At 41.1% G+C, this 21,336-nt stretch overlaps 1 protein-coding gene across 8 annotated transcripts in view; it reads right to left on the minus strand.

Annotated features, from left to right (window-relative positions):
- Window positions 1–21,336, minus strand: part of CEP112 (centrosomal protein 112) — a 455,788-nt gene that overhangs the window by 409,073 nt on the left and 25,379 nt on the right. For 6 of the 8 annotated variants that reach the window (XR_013541089.1, XR_013541088.1, XM_072990811.2 and 3 more), the window contains exons 7-8: window positions 6,210–6,257; window positions 6,045–6,122 (exon numbers count right to left, since the gene is read on the minus strand). The exons of the other annotated variants lie outside the window; for them this stretch is intronic. Coding sequence is in view for 4 of the 6 variants with exons in the window: in XM_072990811.2 (XP_072846912.2) it covers window positions 6,045–6,122; window positions 6,210–6,257 (126 nt within the window). In the remaining 2 variants the exon portion in view is untranslated. The remainder of the gene's footprint in view (window positions 1–6,044; window positions 6,123–6,209; window positions 6,258–21,336) is intronic. 8 annotated transcript variants of the gene reach the window in all.

Below are 21,336 nucleotides of genomic sequence, written 5' to 3' on the forward strand. Positions count from 1 at the left end.
ATCCAAAATCAGTTTTAGACAGCATTGCTTATTTTGAAAGGCTACCCAAGTAAAGTTTCAAGAAATGCTACACTGTGGGAAACTTCTGCTTGAAGGTTGTAGCTGCATTCTGTTCCAGTGACGTGCATACACTCCTGGCAGGAAGCGGCAGCGGCCAGCAGGCGGAGTAACCCCTTATTCTGCCCTTTCACTCAGAGGTAGAGCATAAGATCAAAGGGTTATTTCAGCCAATCCTGGTTACGACTAGGTAACTAGTATCCTATCTGAATTCTAACAACATACTATGTAATCATGCTAAGTCAATAAAAGAGCTCTCAGGGCGTTGCCTTGAGACTCCGCTGGCTTGGACATCCGTTGTCAACTCCTTTGTTCTTTCTCTAAGGCAATTAGCCTTCCTTTGTTCCATGATCACCCACACTACACTATTGGACAAAATGCTCTCCTCCCAACAAGAAAGGCACTTAAATTACAGGTCCAAATGAGGGATTTTCCCTCCACAGACCACACACTTTTTATATGAGGTTCTGAGTTCATACAAATAAGGCCTGATGCAGATGACAATTTTTTTAACACACAACAATGACAACAAGGGAAGATAATACAAAAGGATAATAAGGTAAGACTATGAAGGAAAAATTGTTTTATCACAGTTACTGTAACCCTCTTCTACCTAGCTGCTTTTCACATGGTGGACAAAAAAGAAATGAGCAGAAACCATTAAGGATTGGTTCAAGTATGGTCAGTTGATGGGGGGGGGAGGGAGAAAGCTGAATAGTTGTAGAATGTTCTGCATGCTGGCTGCTCACACTATAAGACTTTTTACACATCTTTTTGAAGACCACGTCTGCAAGTATTAATTTAACTGTACTAATACATTTTCTATCATGCACAGTTCTTCAGATGAAACCCTACCTATGTTGACACAAACCAAAAAAAGGAGGCCTCTTCATACATAATGGATCTATGTTATGAAGCAGTTCATAAATAATGTCAGACATCCCACATTCCATATTTTAGGCTTAAACATACTAACTTCCAACCTCTACTTATGTCCTTCACATTAATAAAATCTTCACTCCATTGAAGGTCAAAGGAAAAAAATGAAAAGCAAAGAAGGAAGAGAAAAAGAAATAGAAAAAAAAAGAAAATGAAATAATCAGCAAGATTGCCAAATGTAAAGTTAATTGTAGTGTTCCTACTATTCTCTAAAGTTTTCAACTGTTCCTTGAACAGGAAGTGGCTATTAAGAGCATAAAGAAAAGCAGGAAAATGCATTACAAGATTGAACAAATAGATCTTATATTCTGAAATAAGTTTTTTTACAGTAGATCTTAGAAGTAACACCTTTAGTCTGGGGATTATATTTTATTTATTTATTTATTTATTTATTGGACTTATATACCGCCCCATAGCGCTACAAGCACTCTCCGGGCGGTTTACAATTTAATTATACAGGCTACACATTGCCCCCCCAGCAAGCTGGGTACTCATTTTACCGACCTCGGAAGGATGGAAGGCTGAGTCAACCTTGAGCCGGCTACCTGGGATTTGAACCCCAGGTCGTGAGCACAGTTTTAGCTGCAGTACAGCATTTTAACCACTGCACCACGAGGCTTTTTTTTTTTTTTTTAATGAGGGGGAACAAAGTTACTCTCAAAATAATTCAACAACAACTAGCATTGCTAGATGTTTTGTTTTGTGTAACAAATTATGTCTAATCATTACTTACAGGTCCATTGATATACCAATTGCACCCATTAACCTGGATGAATGGTAATGATGAATTTCCTGAAGTAACCTAATGTTAAAATAAAAGTCTCCAATTCCTGACAGTCAGCTCTGCTTACTTTAACCCACAGGTTTTGACCAAGAAAGAGGCAGAGTTAGACTACAGCCAGCTACTGGAATCAAAGGCAGCAGAACTAGCACAAACAAGAGCAAAGCAATAAATAACAAGCTCAGAGAGCACAGCTTTATTCTGAACTTGATATACAATATAGCATCTCAATTCAGTGACCTCTTTCTAACACACACATATTCGGCTGTGCCACATAGAATGCTCTCTCATTTATTTCATCTACGGGGGCACAGATACACACCTCTCTGATTGTAGAATGTTCACCTTTGACAAACAGACCTCGCTCTTCATTTGATTCCCAGCCAGAATTATAATACCACTGACTTGAGACTAGTTTTTAGACATTTCTCAGTGTCCCTTGTCAGAGGGGCTTAGATGAACAATAGCTTGTATTTCCACAGTATTTGAAGGATTTTGGTCAAAATATTTGTTCTCAATCATGGCATGTGAGAAACGCATCAACTTTAGGTTGCGCTCTAAGGGGTCATCTGTTTTTTTCCAAGAGATCCTGCAGTATTGCTACAAGCAAGAGACAACTGTGGTATTGTAAGTTGTTCAGCCTGCTACCTTCCCAGCTTAAGGGGCCACAGAACTTTTGTCACAGCCAGGAAAATGAAGGAAGCAGCTTCAACACAGAACTTTAGCCAATGACCTTTCTCCTGAAATTATTAGCCTATGTTCTTTATAAAAACATCCAATGTTTAAAATGCACATTTTCTAAATACCAGAAGAAGTCTCTGCTGTCACCTTTTCAGTGGCACAATTGTTTTCAATCCTGCATAGTAAGTACTGACACTTTGCGGTGGGATGGGGAGAAGGTAAACCACAATACATTCACCATTGGACAGCTTACTGCATATGTCTTCTCATTTTTTAGCTAGGTTGCCATTCAGCCACATTTTAAACTCCATACCAAACCATTTAGTATTTGCAAGCTTCTTATAGAAACCACATACTAAAATATATGTAAGCTATCGGCAAACAACAAAAAATAACTCAGGGTGTGGATTAAGACACAAAACCACAACGTAAGAATAATTTTATATACTGTATATGAACAGGTTCATGATGGTTTTTCCTTTAAATGTCTATGTGTGGTACAATTGGGATATTTATTTCAATACCAATATGTCATCTCAGGAAGTAGGTTTATTACATATATGGCAAGAACATCAAAAAATAAAGCTGCCACTTTTAATTACTCCATATATCCTAAAAGGGGAAAAAGTACCAGAATAGCAGTCACTAAGAATAACCTGGACTAAAAAAAATGGAGGAGGAGAGAGGCACAAGTTGCTACCTTTTTTAAAAAAGAGACTCCAAGCCTTGATTGAATCTGTGAAAATACTGGTTACAATCTTGAACAGAGTTACATATAAATTAGTCTCATAGACTTCAGTTGAAGTTATGAAAACTAACTACAAGATCAAACTGTAAACCTTGAAAATTTTTATTATTAAGATATTTAAAACAGTCTAAAAGCAAATTATGCTACCATAGGCAGTATAAAACTACTTGCACAGTCTTTTAAAAACACAACATCCAAGTAATTGGCTCTTCAGAGACTTGTCCACTCAGTTTCTTCAATGGATCCTGGCTCTATTCTAAACACATCCAGCATCTGGCACATTGACCTGCATTTCTTTGAAAAGCAGATTGCTAAACTATATCATAATCTGCGATATAGTTTAGCAGATTGCTAAACTATATCACATAAGGGACGTGGTGGCACTGTGGGCTAAACCGCAGAAGCCTGTGCTGCAGGGTCAGAAGATCCGGCAGTCGTAAGATCGAATCCACGCGACGGAGTGAGCGCCCGTTGCTTGTCCCAGCTCCCGCCAACCTAGCGGTTCGAAAGCATGCAAATGTGAGTAGATAAATAGGGACCACCTCGGTGGGAAGGTAAACAGCGTTCCGTGTCTAAATCACACTGGCCATGTGACCACAGAAAGATTGTCTTCGGACAAAACGCTGGCTCTATGGCTTGAAGAGCGGGATGAGCGCCGCCCCCTAGAGTCGGACACGACTGGACAAAAATTGTCAAGGGGAACCTTTACCTTTACCTTTAAACTATATCACAAATTACTTCTCCTGCAGCAAACCAGATATGTGGATCTTTTTAAAGCCCATTTCCAGACAGTATTTGAACCTGACATTACCTCAATTATCTTAATGCAATGGTAGGCAACCCTGTGCTGCCCAGATGTTCTTGGCTACAATTTCAAGAATCCCTGACCATTTCCTCTGCTAGCTAGGGCTTACAGGAGATGTAGACCAGAATGCTTACTATGTTCTAGCAGATGAGTTACAGAACCTGCTGGTTTTCATCAGCAGGACTGAAAGAGGGTCACTGTGTATGATTCCAATGTTATGGGAAAAAGTAGTTCTTTGCCGACAAAAATATCTTCTAGGCTGTTGGAAGCCCTTTGATAAATACAGCACGAGAGATAATGCAAGAGTCTATCGGGAATTAGCAAAACTAGCTACCTGTCTTTCAACGATCAGCAACTACCACTAAATTGCTAGACCTTTGACAAAGCTTTAAATATTGCCTTTCAATGATGTAAGCCGCCTTGGTTCCTTCTTAAAAAGAAAGGTAGAGTGAGTATGGATGTATGGATGGATTTTCTTTCTCTGGTTTATATCTTTTTTCCTCCAAAGACAGGGAGTGAAGAGAACTCAAAATATCAAGAGCAAATAAAATTAAAAGCAGATAAAATCAGGAAAACAAAACCATAATAAAACAAATTAAAATATTAAAACAATTAAAATGTTCACATGAATAAAAAATAGAAGTAAAAAGTACAGCACCAATCTTTAAAAGTCCCTTTTTCAGCTGCAGTCGATTGCTGAAAAGGTTGTCTAAATAAAACAGTAATTGCCTGCTGACAGAAGGAAAGGAGAAAGAGGGCCAGGCTCCCAACCATCAAAAGGCTTTTCATAGTCTGGGAATAGCCACAAAGAAAGCTCCCGCTCACTTCACCACCAAACACACTTATGAAGGAAGCAAGACACAAAGACGCTGCACCTGAAAACACCAGAGCCAGGCAAACTCTCATGGGACAAAATAGTCCTTCAAGATAATCTGCACCCAAAATAGCTCACAGCCTGCACTGCATAAGTCCAGAGAGAGGAAAAAAAATTTATTTTCTATTAAGACACACTCTGAAGCTGTAAATATGGATCACATTATTATCACACACACACACACACAGAGAGAGAGAGAGAGAGAGAGAGAGCATGATAAAAGAAAAAAGAAAAAAATATTTTCACATTCATGAACAAAACTGGCCACTAGACGGTACCAGAGACCATGCTATGCATTCTTCACTAACTATAGCATGGTCTCTGCATCCCTCTAGTGGCCGGTTCAGGTAATACATTACAAAATATTTTTTCCCCTGGGTTTTTTCTTTTAATATTTTTATTATTTTCAGAGTGGATAAGTGGATACTGATCCTATAGATGAAGGGGTCCTACTGTATTTGCATATCTACATTGCATTTTTCTCTGAACTATTTTTCATACTGATAGGTTTGTTCTCCTTCTATTATGCTTGTTATCCAAAAATCTCTTGAATGCTATTTAGAAGATAGTTTGACCCATATATTTATTATTTCTCTGAAGACATACAGATACTCTACATACTAATTCAAGTTGTAGAAGGGATAGCCATGTTAGTCTGTGCAAGCATTATAAGCGAAAACAAAACAAAAGTAAAATGTTTTTAAAAGACAAAAACATGGTGGCACCTTAAAGACAAAAGCTTATTTTTTTAAAAAGAAACATTAAAAAATATAAAAATTAGTTTTAAGGCACCATCATGTGTTTGTCTTTTTTAACTTTTTATTTTTGTTTTGTTTTCACCTATCATATTAATTCAAGTAGATATATTTTAGCCACATATGTTTTATGAATTGGTTGTATATTTTTAAATGACATTTTGTATATTTTAGCCATAAATATGTTTTATGAGCTGGTCAACCAACCATAATAAACAAATTCAAAAAAGTAAATAAAGACTCACAAAAATGTTATGAGGGGGCTGTCTTCTTGAGTAGAAAGGTGGGGTTGAAATATTTTAAATAAATAAATAAAAATTATTTGTAAGATGCCTAGAGATTCTTTATTGCTTCAAATAGGCATTCAAAAAATAGATTTAAAAACAGTAGCAATAATAATATACCTCCTTTTCATGCATATGGAATAATGTCTGTTCATCCTGAGAACTGCTGTTTTTCCCAATAACTATCTTGGGCGACATCTATGGAAAAAATAAATGTTTGTACTTAACAATCATTTCTGAGGGAAACTGATAAAGAAGAAGAAAAAAACAAATAATGCTACCTACCAGTGACAAGGGTATAGGCTTTTCACGTAAATATCTGGGATTTTCAAGCTGGAAAAGAGATATCAAGAAAAGTTGAACACATAGAATTTCTGGTCCTACATTATTAATATCATAGGATAAAATTCAGAGGAGTGACTGGTTTTAGAATTCTTCATTGTATGAAGTATTTAGAGGAAAAGCACTCATCATTTTCCAAAAGTTACATACTGAAGATTCCATGCTATATTAAAGTTTTCCCTCAATTCAATAAGTTGAATGAAATATTTCTGATAAATCGGAATTCCTTAACTAAACTATCACACAGGATTATTCTGAGAATAATGACCAAGCACCTGAAGTCTGTGGAGAAAGCGTAAAATATATATTAAAAGATCTATATGAGAAAAACAATGACTGAGATCCTGTTGTGTAACTTCATACTGCATAGGGCCAATAATATCACAAATGCAGCATTTTTCCAGAAACTCAGAATTCCTGATTCCCCACCTCCACAAAGGTTCCAGGGCTCCCTTAGGATCCTTTTCATTGTTAGGATGCTGCTGGGGGTTCAGGAACTGAGGGGAAGATTTTGATTTCTAAGTACCACCATTACCAGTAAAATCATCCCACCAGTGGCAAGTTTCAGAAATTGGACTTCCCTGTATTCTGCAGCCCACAAGAGGTTCCCTATTAAAAAAGGGATCCCAAGGGATCTTCTGGACCTTCACAGGGAAATAAGGTGTTTTTAATTTTCAACAAATATATTGAAGTGATATGCCCTCACACAGCATAATTTAATACAAGATTTCAGTCACTATATTCTCATTACAGTATGTCATGTATTTGTTACATTGATGGCCAGCCGTTCCAGCAATAAACACCGGGCAGCAAAACTCCCTCACCTTTTTAATTCTTACCTTAACTCATCAGAATAATGAGCAGGGGTTGGACTTGATGGCCTTGTAGGCCCCTTCCAACTTCACTTTTCTATGATTCTGTGATTTCTATAAGCAAGGACTCTAGGTCCACTTTTACATTGTGAGCTTATGCGCCATACACTACAGATTCAAAATACTAGGGTTTTTTAAAACACTTTCACAAACTGAATAGTAAGTTTTTCCTGTTTTGTTCCTTATTCACAGAAAGTACAAAAATATGGCAGAGAAAGTAGGTATCTAAATAATTCACCATTATACTGACACCTACTTGCCCTGCTATATTTTGGAACTCTATAAATAAGAGATGAGATAAAAACTGTTGCTATTTAGTTTATGATGGTACAGTGGTGCCTCGCTTAACGAGCGCCCCGTTTAACGACAAAACCGCTTAGCGATGAAGAATTTGCAATCGAAAAAGTGATCGCATTGCGATGTTTTAAATAGGAAAAATCGCTTTGTGATGATCAGTAAGCTGTTTCGCTTACCGATTATCGCATAGCGATCTTTTTCCTACAGCTGATCGGCGTTCCAAAATGGCCACCGGGAAAAAAACATGGACGCCCGCTGTGTTTTGGGACGGATTCCTCGCATACCGGGCAGCAAAAATGGCCGCCGTATGGAGGATTTTCGCTTAAAGGTTTTTTGCCCATAGGAACACATTGAAAGGGTTTCAATGCATTCCTATGGGCTTTTTTAAATCGCTTAGCGATGTTTTCTGTTAGCTGCGATTTTTGCTGCACCGATTAACATCGCTAAGCGAGGCACCACTGTATTTTAAAAACCCTAGTATCTCTACGCAATTCACCATTATATTGGGAGACATAGAAGGAGCCTCCCTGAAGACAAGAAAAGCATTGTCACTTGGGCAACAGCACACAGCTGGCAAATGCTTCACTACCACAGCATTCACTGGTACAGCACCGAACATACTCACTCCATGGACGTCAACCCTCTGGATAATGGCTAAAGGGGAGGAAAGGTTTCTACAAACGTCTCAAGCTCTCACCACTTCTGGTCAAAGAGAATCTGACATTCTTGACATTTTAACTGTGGTTTTTTGTTTTTGTTTTTGTTTGTTTGTTTTTTGCCGCCATATTTCATGGCTGGACTGGATGACTCCCAAACTGGAATTAAGATTTCTGAAATATCAACAACCTCTGATTTGCAGATGATACCACTCTGATAGCAGAAAGTGAGGAGGAATTAAAGAACCTCTTAATGAGGGTGAAAGAGGGGAGAGCAAAAATGGTCTGAAGCGCAATATCAAAAAAACCCTAAGATCATGGACACTGGTCCCATGAGAGACTTTATTTTCTTGGGCCCCATGATCACTGCAGATGGTGACAGCATCCACGAAATTAAAAGACACCTGCTTCTCAGGAGGAAAGCAATGACAAACCTAGATAGCATCTTAAAAAGGACAGCTTACTTACCTGTAAACATGGTTCTTCAAGTGCATCTCTATGAATACACACAAGTGGATTAAACAGCGCCTACGCTGGTCCTCTCGGAATGTTCCAGAGCTATAGGAAAAAGTAAGAGATTATAGGTTGCCCTATACTGCGCATGCTCCGCCCGCCAAGCCTTAGTTCCACATGCCCGCCACATAGTCAGAGTTGGATCCGACTACACAGTGACGGACAGTGGGGAGGCTGGGCGGGATGTGTGTATTCATAGAGATCCACTTGAAGAACCATGTTTACAGGTAAGTAACCTGTCCTTCTTCAACATGGTCTCTATGAATCCACACAAGTGGGTGACTTACCAGAAGGTGGGCCATCACTGCAGAATTGATGTGAGCACTGCTCTCCCAAACTTGGCCTCATTCTTGGCCTGTAGGTCCAGTCTATAGTGTGAGATGAAAGTAGACACATTGGACCAGGTAGCTGCTCTGCAGATGTCAGGAATGTCAACTCCCCACAGCAGGGCTGTGGACGAGGCAACAGCTCTGGTGGAATGAGCTCTGAGACCTTCAGGGAGAGGCTTGTTCTGTAGTTCATAGGCCAGAGAAATGGTGGAAACCAACCATCTGGACAGAGTAGAGGAGGAGGCACCAGAACCTTTGCGCTGACCATAAAGATGAAAAGCCTTTGAACTTGTCTAAATTCCTTGGTTCTTGTAACATAAGAAGAGAGTGCACGTCAAACATCCAAAGAGTGGAGCATGCACTCAACATCAGAAACTGGATTGGGAAACAATGTAGGTAACAACAGAGGTTGATTAACATGAAACTCTGAAACTACTTTAGGGAGGAAGGAAACATCAGGGTGTAAAACCACCTTGTCCTTGAAAAATTGAAGGAAGGGAGAGTCTGCACGAAGTGCTGCCAACTCACTGGTTCTACGAGCCGAAGTGATGGCCCCTAGAAACAAAGTCTTTGAAAAGCAGCCAAAGGTCACAAGTCGCCACAGGCTCGAAAGGAAAACGAGTAAGAGAATGAAGCACCAGTTGTAATGACCATTGTGGTAAAGGTCTCCTTACAGGGGGTCTCGTGTTGGAAAGACCCTTGAAAAAGGCCTTCAGTGTTGGACGCGAAAACCACCTGGATGATTGACAGCCATGGGGCTGAAAGGCAACAACGGCTGAAGTGTACACTTTCAAGGTAGACTTGGAAAGGCCTAAGTCAAACAAATGCCTAAGATAGAGTAGAAGCGTAGATAACGCCACAGGTGAGGACTGTAAGTCACGCTCCTTAGTGAACTTGAGCAAGCTCTGCCACTTATATTTGTAAAGAAGCTTGGTAGCTGGCTTTCTAGCCTTGTCAATAACCTCTTTTATTGATGGGATATCCTCTAAGCTATCAAGTGGAGGGAGTCCAGGTCCAGATGAAAGACATTCCCTGAGTCTTGGGTGATCTGATGTGGAGTAAGGGGCAGCCTCATCTTGTCCACCGCCGATTGCAGGAGCACGGAGAACCATGGTTGTCATGGCCACCATGGAGCAATGGAAATTGTGTCTGCTTCCATCTGGAGCGTCCTGATCAGGGCTCTTTGAATGATGGGTATCGATGGAAAGAGGTAAAGAAGATTCATGTTCCAAGGGACCATGAAAGCATCCCCTAATGATCCCTTGCCTCTCCCCGCACATGAAGCATACATGTCACACTTTTTGTTGTTCAAAGTCGCAAACATGTTTATCAAGGGCGTCCCCCATCTGCAGCATAGTGTGTGGAACACATCTGGATCCAGTTCCCACTCATGAGTTTGAAACGAGCGACGACTCAACTCGTCTGCCACCTGATTTTCTGTCGTTGAAACATGAAGGGCCACTGGAAAGATGTGCTGCTGATAACACCACTCCCATAGGTGGACAGCCAGAAGTAGAAGAGATTTCGACCTTGTTCCTCCCTGTTTGTTTATATAGAACATGGTCATGGTGTTGTCTGTCACCAACTGAATTGCTCTGCCTTGCACCAGAGGGAGGAAGGCCCTGAGTGCTTTTATGACAGCCAGAAGCTCTAGATCAGTGGCCCCCAGCCTTGGCCCTCCAGATGTTCTTGGACTTCAACTCCAAGAAATCCTGGCCAGCAGAGGTGGTGGTGACGACCTCTGGGAGTAGTAGTCTAAGAACATCTGGAGGGCCAAGGTTGGACACCACTGCTCTAGATGGTTGACGTGGAGCGATGCTTCTTGAGGGGACCACAATGCATGAATCTGGTGACCCTCGCACTGAGCCCCCCAACCTAGAGGACCGGCGTCTGTTGTGACTTGGCGTGTGAGCTGCAGAGGACAGAATGGACGTCCCACCAGAAGATATGCAGGAACGTCCACCACTGAAGTTGTTGAGCAAGTTCCGGAGTGACTGTTAGGCGCTTGTGCTGTCTTGAAGCGGGTCGAAAAGAGTGAGCATCCAAGACTGAAGAGAGCGCATCTTGAGATGAGCATGAGATAGTGCAGATATTGTTGATGCCATCAGACCTAGAAAATGCTGCGTGAGTTTTGCCGAGACCCTCGCGTGAGGCTTGAATTTTAGTATTGCCTTTCTTATCTTGTATATGCACTTTGGGGGCAGGAACATACAAGCATGGATTGAGTCCAGTCTTGCCCCTATGTAATCCATCACTTGAGACGGTTCCAGATGGGACTTCTCGTAATTTATGGAGAGGCCCAACGCCGTTAAGGTGTGAAGGACGTATTGTGTATTTTTCCAATGCTCTTGCTCTTGAACTGGACACAATCAGCCAATTGTCTATGTACGGATAGACTGGTATGCCTTGAAGACGGAGGTAAGCTGCCACAGGAGCCATGCATTTCGTGAATGTCCGTGGAGCTGTTGAGAGGCCGAACGGGAGAGCCACAAATTGGTAGATAGTGTCCATGAAGATTAGACACAAGTATTTCCTGTGGCTCTGATGAATGGTGACATGGAAATATGCATCTTTCAGATACACAACGACAAACCAGTCTCCTTCCTTCAACAGGTGGATGATGGATTCTAAGGTGACCATCCTGAACCGGCGTGGTTTGAGGTAGGTGTTCAAATCCCTCAGATCTAGAATTGGTCTTAAGCCTCTGTCCTTTTTGGGTACCATGAAGTATCGGGAGTAAAAGTCGTTTGGAATGTCACGATTTGGGACCCTTTGGATGGCCTGTTTTGAGAGAAGAGTAAGAATCTCTTCTTCTAGGACAGGATCGAATGATGTAGGCTTGACCTGTCCTAGAGGAGGCAATTCTATAAACTCCAGACGGTAACCTGAGCTTATAATGCGTCTTGCATTATTTTGATCCAGTTGTCAAGGTGTGGAGACAGAAGATTGGTGTGGTTGGCATGGGAGATGGCCCTGGTTAAGTCAAAGATATTGTTTTGACTTCTTGCCAGGTGTTTTGTAGGATTGTCGTTTCTGGCTGGTTGCGGTTTGAAGCTGGAAGTAGATGAGGAAGCTTGGGAGGATCGTTGCTGACCTCGATTTCCAAAGGAACGGTAAGTATTAGAGGCAGATTGCTGGTAAGATTGATGGGGGTACCTAGAGCGCCATTGAAATTTTCCAGTCTTAGGCTGTTGCTGAATGGAGTAAGATTTGGCTGTTTTCTTACTCTTATGCAGATTTTTCAAGATTTTCGTCTGTTTTTTGGTTGAAAAGCCCAGAGGCATTGAAAGGTAAGTTTTCAACCTTTGTCTTAATATCTTCCATGATGTTAGCTGAGCGTAGCCATGCATGCCGTCTGAGAGATATGAAAGAAGCTAGATTCTTGGCAGTGGCATCAGCTATATGACGAGATGCCAGGAGTTGGTGTTTGGATACCGTCAAAGCCTCAGCATGAGTGTTGAGACACAGTTGCCTGATGTCATCTGGAGCAACTTGCAAAGCTGGTAAAATTCTAGCTGTTTCTGGTAGGCACCCATTGCTACCAGGTAGTTAACTGCTCTCAGGACAAAGGTGGTCATGGAGTACATCCGACGTCCCAAGACTTCTAACTTTCTCCCTTCCTTATTAGAAGGGGTAGCATGACCTTTTGCTGGGGTTCTGGAAGCACTAGACTCTACGACCAATAGGTTTGGTGCAGGATGTTTCAAGAGAAAGGAAGTGTCAGCTCTGTGTATGCGGTACAGATTCTCAGTCCTCCTGGACATGGAAGTAGAATTACCAGGATGCTCCCAATATTCTTTAATCAAGTCCAGTAATTCAGGTACAAAGGAGAGACTCACTGGGTGAGATCTCTTTTGATTGATATCTCCAAAAATCAAGTCATCTTCACGTGGAGGTGATTGCTCAGTCTCCAACTTCAAGGTTTTAGCCATCCGGGACACCATCTGGGTGTAAGAAGAGAAATCCTCAGATGGAGACGAGGGATGGATGTCTGCAACATCAGATCCCAGAGGTTCCCCTGGCAAGGGAGTTTCCAAGGCGGCTTCAGATGTCCCCTCATCCTCATGTTCAGAGGAATCCTCCAGGGCTTGGTGTTCATCATCAGAGGGAGGAAAGATGTTTGAATGCTGCCCTCTATCTGGAACAACTCCTGTCTTCTTATGAGGATGCAGGACCGGTTGAGAGCTTTGAACTTGTCCAGTAGTAGTAACCTGTCGACGTGCTGATGCAGGGATCTCTAGCCCCTTCGATGTCGAGGATTTATGAATTTCGACACCGAGAGGCCTTCGGAAAGAGAGAAGGGGAGGATGAAGAATAGGCATAATGTGCCCTTTTCCGTCTTCTTCTACGATCTCTCAACGTCAAAGAAGATTCAGTGGAATAATCTCTTCGGCGTCAATGGTGTGATCTCATTCGTTCCACGCTGTAATCAGAATCAGAGACCGAAGTGTCTCCTCGACATCGATGCCGCTTGCGTTTTTCGACATCGGAGTAGTATCCGTGTCTGTGTTTGTGTCGGTGTTGACATTTTTTAGATAAGACATAAGACATAAGACATAAGAAATTTATTTGTCATTGCGCTCACAAGTGGGTGCAACGAAATGAGGTGCTCTTCCCCAAGGTAAAACTGGACAACACTACAAAAAAAAAAGTTAAAATATACACAACTTTCACCATCCAAATATAGATACCCCGTTTTCTCTCAGCAATTAAAATTCCACCAAAAACCTATGGCCCCGCATTTAAACTCAATACTGCACTTGGGTAAAAACTGTTCTTGAATCTGCTTGTCCTTGCTTTCAATACCCTGAATCTCCTTCCTGATGGTAATAGTTTAAAGAGCTGATATCCCGGATGAGAGGAGTCTTTCAGTATGTTAGATATCTTCCTCTTACATCTGTTCTTATACAATTCTTCCAAAGAGGGGAGTGAACAGCCAATGATGTTTTGGGCCGTCTTGATCACCCCTTGAATTGCCTTTTTCTCTGCCACTGTGCAGCTCGTGAACCATACACAGAGACAGTAGGATAATATGCTCTCAATCGAACTCCGATAGAAGGTGATTAACAAACTCTCAGTCAATTGTTTCTTTCTAAGAATCCTTAGAAAATACAACCGTTGTTGTGCCTTCCTGATTAACGCAGCGGTGTTTGCACTCCAAGTCAGGTCATTTGTTATGACAGTCCCAAGAAACTTACATTCAACCACCTGTTCCACACAAACTCCATCTATATACAGTGGCTGAATGTCTGCTCTTTTTTTCCTATAGTCCACTATGAATTCCTTGGTTTTTTGGATGTTAAATAAAAGATTGGGTTTTTTTTTTGCACCAGCGGGATAGCTGTAATACCTCATCCCGATACGCAGACTCATCATCCCCAGAGATAAGTCCTACTAGTGTAGTATCATCTGCAAATTTGATAATCCTATTACTGGGATAGTTATTGGTGCAATCTGATGAATAAATGGAGAACAGTAGTGGACTAAGGACACAGCCTTGTGGAGTGCCAGTGCTGAGTATCTTGTCAGTAGAGATGTAGTCATTCAGTTTAACCCTTTGTGGACGATTTGTTAAAAAATCCAAAATCCACAGACAGATAGAATCTGGAAAATCAAGATCTTTAAGTTTGTCTATTAATCTGTGGGGTATAATGGTGTTAAAAGCAGAGCTAAAGTCCGCGAACAGCATTCTTACATAATTCCCTTGTGTTTCCAAGTGGGATAAAGCCATATAAAGCACAGTATTGATTGCATCCTCGGTTGATCTATTTTCTTTATAAGCAAACTGAAGCCCATCAAAGGGATCAGGAAGGCAGGAGATAATATATTTCCGAACTAACTGCTCAAAGCACTTTAGATGGAGGTTCCTCGTCTCGATCTAATGGAGGACGCCAAGGGGAAGGAACCTTTGTAGGCTTCTCTGGTCTACCTCAAGGTGGAGGTTTGGAAGGAAGCGATCCCGATGCTGAAGAAGGGGATCGAGATGCCCGCCCTGTCAAAACGGGGCTTGCAGGGGCATTTGCTCAGCCAGCAATGACTTGTGCAAGCTGGCTAGCAGTTGGTGACCTCTCGGCGTTGACAGGGGGCTCCTGTTGAGGTGGTAAAGAGGTGCCCATTTCCGACGTCGAGTCTCGATCCTTCAAGGAGTCTTCCAGTATAGGAGAAAGCAAAGAAGTGGAGATTGGAGGAACAACTAAAGTTAGTTCCTTTGACTTTGTCTTGGGTTTAGTAGGCACCTTTTTCTGTTTTGGCACCGAAGATGTTGAGGGAACAGATGAAACAGTTGGCGGTTTTTTGGCTGATGTCTTCTTCTTAGGCTTCTCTTTTAAAGCCTGAGGAGGAGATGAAGATACAAGTCGAACTTCAGAATGAACTGAGGATGTAGACTGGGTAGACTCCATATCGGAGGGCTGTGAGGCGGACAGAGTTTGACTACACAAAAAAATATTTGAGACGTTGCTGGCAAGCTTTTAAGGTAGCCTTTGTAAATTCCTTACAGTGCTTACAATGGCTTGTTAAATGAGTCTCTCCCAGACAGAAAACGCAGAGAGAATGTCCGTCAGAAAAGGGAAGTTTCCTTGAACAGGAAGAACTGCGGCTAAATGGCCCTCTTTTAGGTGACATAGGCTGAACAGCGTGGGAAAGCTAGCTGATGAGGCAATAACTGAAGGAGTCCGGGCGGCATGTGGTGCCTCAGCGGGCGGTAAATAGCCCTCAATTGAAAGCAATTAGGTACTTGCAAGGTCGCCAGAGGCAGAAGAGAAGTCAAACAGTCCACAATCAGGGCAACAGAGATCAGACGGTTGAAAATCCAAAGCTAAGTCCAATAAACAACGAAGAATATAAAGTTTTGAAGGAGCTCTATCCGAGAGGTTCCAACTCTGCGGGCGGAAAAATGGAACTAAGGCTTAGCGGGCAGAGCATGCACGGTATAGGGCAACTTAAACTGTTACTTTTTCCTGTAGCTCTGGAACATTCCGAGAGGACCAGCACAGGCGCTGTTTAACCCACTTGTGTGGATTCATAGAGACCACGTTGAAGAAGCAGAGACATCACCTTGTCAACAAAGGTCCGCATAGTCAACAATATGGTTTTTCCTGTAGTGAGGTATGGAAGTGAGGTTGAACGCCGAATAATTAATGCTTTTGAATTGTGGTGCTGGAGGAGACTCTTGAGAGTCCCATAGACTGCAAGGAAAACAAACCTATCCATTCTAAAGGAAATCAACCCTGAGTGTTCACTGGAAGGACAGATCCTGAAGCTGAGGTTCCAATACTTTGGCCATCTCATGAGAAGAGAAGACTCCCTGGAAAAGACCCTGATTTTGGGAAAGTGTGAGGGCAAGAGGAGAAGGGGACGACAGAGGACGAGGTGGTTGGACAGTGTCACCAAAGCTACCAACATGAATTTGACCCAACTCTGGGAGGCAATGGAAGACAGGGGGGCCTGGCATGCTCTGGTCCATGGGGTCACGAAGAGACGGACACGACTTAATGACTAAACAACAACAAACACAAGAACCACTTCCTCTGTCATAAAGACACAATAAACAATGTTATATTTTTCTCCCAGTAGAAAGCAACAGAATGTATATGCAAAAACATTTTAAAAACATTTAAAAAACATTTTTAAATACTTTTTTTTAAAAAATTGAGTGTTCCCTAGACGCATCACTTAAAAACCTATCTGAAAAGGAAAGTCTTTGCCTAACAACAGAAGGACAAGTGCCAAGGAGCCAATTTGGCTCCTCAGGACAGTGTATTCCAAAACTTGAGAGCAGCTATTGAAGGTCACCTCATAGAGACTATATTTCAACAACTGAAGTAGCTTTGCACTTGTTAACTGAACAGCAGCAAGTCATTTTTATGACAAGCCAATTTCAAAACCGGGGCACCTTTCAAAAAGGAACCTAAGATACGAGTAAGTGATCTGCCATTCAAAGAGAAAAATGTTCTTGGGCATCCCTACAGTGACCGTTAAATTTCTAGCCTGCTAATATTTTTAATTTACCTACTAAAATTTCTTCATATTTGTGTCTGTCCATTTAAATACATTTGTACTTTCAAGATTTTGGTCATAAGCCAAAAGATCACCAATATGCATTGGTGTATTTCTTGGGCTAAAGCAAAGTTCAGAAGTTGAATCTCATGCACTTCAATTAGGGAACAACCTGTTACAAAATACATGAGACTGTCACTTTAAAGACTCCCCTATAAAAAGATTGGATCCTCACATCCCTTCATGATACCTACCTCATAAACTAACAACAGTGCTATATGTACAATGTTCACCAAATGGAGCTGCCACCGTGTAAAATTAAGTATGGAAACAAGGACACATTCAAGGCACAGAACAAACTGAAATTACTAGGGAAAAGAACCCCAGACCCAATGACTGAAATCCTTGTTGCTTTCCACAGTAAGGCACATGAGAGTCAGCCCACCAAATCAGTGGTGATTCAATGAGTCACTTCCTCCATAAATTCCATTGACTCAAATGGGCCTACTCTAGTGCAACACACTTGACTAAGTGATTGCTTTGTGTACATAGTTCGTAGCATTTGAGCATCTAGAAATATTTCAAGTGAATTGATAAGTCAAAACATATTGATATTTGCTATTTCAGTTCACATTTTCTCTGACATTCCTAAAACTTTTATTCAAAGCATTAAAATGCTTTTGTACTGATAAATACCACCATTCAGCTCTACAAGTGAATATGCCAAGAACTCCTATATGTTCAATAAAGGTCATTTACAACCCTGAAGAAAATGGCAGGAAAACAGAACTTTATCATACCATTTTTTAAATTTAGAGGCAGGATTGTCTTTGTCTTAAGCACTTTAATTTCCAATAAGTTTATAAAAATTGACTATAGTCTTAAGACATCTTCCTAACAACTCCTTCTGAAGAACAATCAACTTCAGTGGAGAATTTTGTGAAAATTACCAATGTGGAATGAAGCTTTCAAGATTTGTCTCTCTCACATAACATCCCCCTTCATATAAAAAACCCTCTTAATTTCTAAAGAAAAGTTTTCATTTTTAAAACAAGGTATGCAAACAGACATGCAGCTATTAATGGAAATGAAAATTGACAGCTACTTTGCATATTTTATTTGGCATGAAATGCAATAAATGGATTCTAAAATAAAGTAAGGCTATAAGTGGGAAAGGTAAACATCACTTGTTTACAAATGAACAAAATGCGGCTGAGTGGTTGCTCTACATAAAGTTTTGCATTTTCTAATTTAGAGAGAGACATACTTTGAAGTTAAACGCTCCCAGTCTGTAACCTTGTGGATCACATTCACTCAAACTGATCTGCAAACATTCTGACTAAACATTCATTCCTTTCCAGCTGTTTGTCCTTGCATTTTCTCATTTCTCAAGTAATGCCACAGTAAAGACAGTCACAATAAATGGTACCCAATTTTTAGAAAGTGAGACAAGCAAACAAAATATAACTTTTCCAATGTGCATTTGCCAAGTTGAGCAGATTAACATTTTGGCTACAAAAAAGGCAAGTGCTATTTTAGACTGCATTAACAGAAGTATAATCTCCAAATCCCATGAGGTACTAGTTCCCCTCTATGGGGCATTGGCTAAGCCTCATCTTGAGTACTGTGTTTTCAAGAAGAATGCCAACAAATTGGAACAAATTCAGAGGAGGGCAACAAGGATGATCAAAGGGCTGTAAACCATACCTTATGAGGAAAGACTGAAAGAACTGGGCATGTTTAGCCTTGAAAAAAGATATGATATCACTTTTCAAATACTTGAAAGGTTGTCACACAGGAGAAGGGCAGGATCTGTTCTTGATCATCCCAGAGCACAGGACACACAATGATGGGTTAAAGTTACAGGAAGTCAGATTTTGGCTGAATTTCAGGAAAAACGCCCTAACTGGTTGAGCAGTATGGCAATGGAACTAATTACCTCAAGAGGTGGCGAGTGCTCCAACACTGGAGGTATTCAAGAGAAATTTAGACAACCACCTAGCAAATATCCTTTGTTTGTATTCCTGCACTGAGAAGGGGTCAGACTCGATGGCCTTATAGGGCCCTTCCAAATTTACGATTCTATGAATCTGAGTGCAGATTACTGCTTGAGAAGATTTTGCTCATAGTTTCAGTGTTTTTAATCTTTCTGTTGGGTTAAATACATCATTTATTTGTTTTATTTATACCTTCTCTCAATAATGGGACTCAAGGTGACTTACAAAATGTCTAAAACTTAAAAAAAAATAGAACATTAAAACCACTGAATATATTACATATCAAAACAACTACTCAACACATTTTTTAAAAAAATAAAAGCATATTTTAAAAGAAAGATAGGATATCCTCAGTAAAGAACCTTTCCAGGGCAGCCAGCAAATGAGAAAGGTCTTTCCTACTGGCAGATGACAGCAGGGAGAGGCCAAACTGGCTTCCTGTGGAAGGGAGTTCCACAGTCTCTATGAGAACACTCTTTTATGTTCTTATCAGGAACACCTAACAGTATGACAGGACCAGGAAGAAGGCCTCCTCTGAAAATCTTAAAAGAAAGGAAGGCTCACACAGGCAGACATATTCTTTCAGAAAGGTAAACAATTCTACAGAAGTAAATAATCAGCCTACTACAATGGAATACTCATTATTTTAGATATATGGAAAAGATCAGTCTACATCCCAATCCCAAAGAAACTATGGCAAGTCCTTAAAGACATGGGAGTGCCTGACCACCTTATTTATCTCCTGAGAAACCTATACATGGGACAGGAAGCAACAGTTAGAACTGGATATGGAAAAACTGATTGGTTCAAAATTCAGAAAGGAGTACAACAAGGCTGTATATTGTCCCCCAGCTTATTTAACTTATATGCAGAATACATTATGTGAAAGGCCTGACTGGAGGAATCCCAAGCCGGAATTAAGATTGCCGGAAGAAATATCAACAACCTCCGATATGCAGATGATACCACTGACTGCAGAAAGTGAGTAGGAATTAAAGAACCCCACAATGAGGGTGAAAGAGGAGAGTGCAAAAAACGGTCTGAAGCTCAACATCTAAAAAACCAAGATCATGGCCACTGATCTCATCACCTCCTGGCATCTCATGAGAAGACAAGACTCCCTGTTAGGAAAGTGTGAAGGAAAGAGGAGAAGGGGTGACAGACAATGAGATGGTTGGACATTGTCACCAAAGCTGCCAACATGAATTTGATCCAGTTCCGGGAGGCAGTGGAAGACAGGAGGGCCTGGCGTGCTCTGGTCCATGGGGTCACAAAGAGTCGGACATGACTAAATGACTAAACAACAACAAATGGAAGGGAACATATAGGCATTTAAACAAAGATTTTCTGGAAGTCTTTAAACACCATTTAAAAATAATGGAGACCGACTTAGCCACATTACAATTACTTCCATCCTATGGGACAAGAAACTTGGCAGAAGCAAAACAATACAGTATTTTAATATCTAATTGTACCCTCAGTTACCATTAATGAGATATTTTCAAGCAGCCATAATACAAAAAGCTGCAACTAACTCCACACTTCTAAGATGGTTCTGGATTGTTGTTTTTTTAACTCTCTCATGTGGCCAATCACTTTCAACAGCAACAGGACTTTGCAAGATAATTTATGTTACTGCTTTTCAAAGGGAGAAAACCCAACAGTATACTGTCAAATCAAGTTCTTAGTCTAGCCTGAAATAGCTCTTTGGCTCTCTGTTTATATTTTAAATGCTCAGGATAAAAGAAACTGCTATTGCTCACACTCTAGGGCTTGTGCTTACCTAGTGGGATTTTTCATTCCTTTAAAAAAAGATTCCCCAAGGGCATGTCAGACACTTTTCAAATTCCCTCCATTTCAAAGTCCTTTTACATAGCATAGCAATCTGTGCTTCAAGACATTCTAACCTGGAGCCTCAGTAGGAAAGCGGAATCAGTTTCAGGGCTGTCCAGAACCTGACCATAAATATTTTCTAAGGTATCACTTTAATTCCAAACTTCCTATATTCATTTTTTTTCTTCAATAAATAAATCTTTCTGCATTTTGACTGAGCAGCTATTTTTGTTTTCTGGTTTTGTTTTTTTACTACAGTGGTGCCTCGCTTAGCGATCGCTTCGCTATGCGATGAATTCGCATAGCGAGGGGGTCTGGGCCATCGCTGGAGCGTTCGGCTCAGCGATGGCCCCCATAGCGTTTTTTCGCTGTGCGATGATCGCTAAGCAATTCGCTTAGCGATTTTCGCACAACGAAGCGGGGGAGAACAGCTGATCGGCGGTTCCAAAATGGCCGCCGGAAGGTCCGCGCCGCATTTTCGCGCCCTGCCCTCGCTTACTGAGGGCGCAAAAATGGCGGCGCTATGGAGGAACATCGCTTAACGCTGAGTTTTAAAGCCATAGGAACGCATTGAA

The sequence above is a fragment of the Pogona vitticeps genome, chromosome 2 (genome assembly GCF_051106095.1).
Source record: "Pogona vitticeps strain Pit_001003342236 chromosome 2, PviZW2.1, whole genome shotgun sequence".
Taxonomy (NCBI): Eukaryota; Metazoa; Chordata; class Lepidosauria; order Squamata; family Agamidae; genus Pogona; species Pogona vitticeps.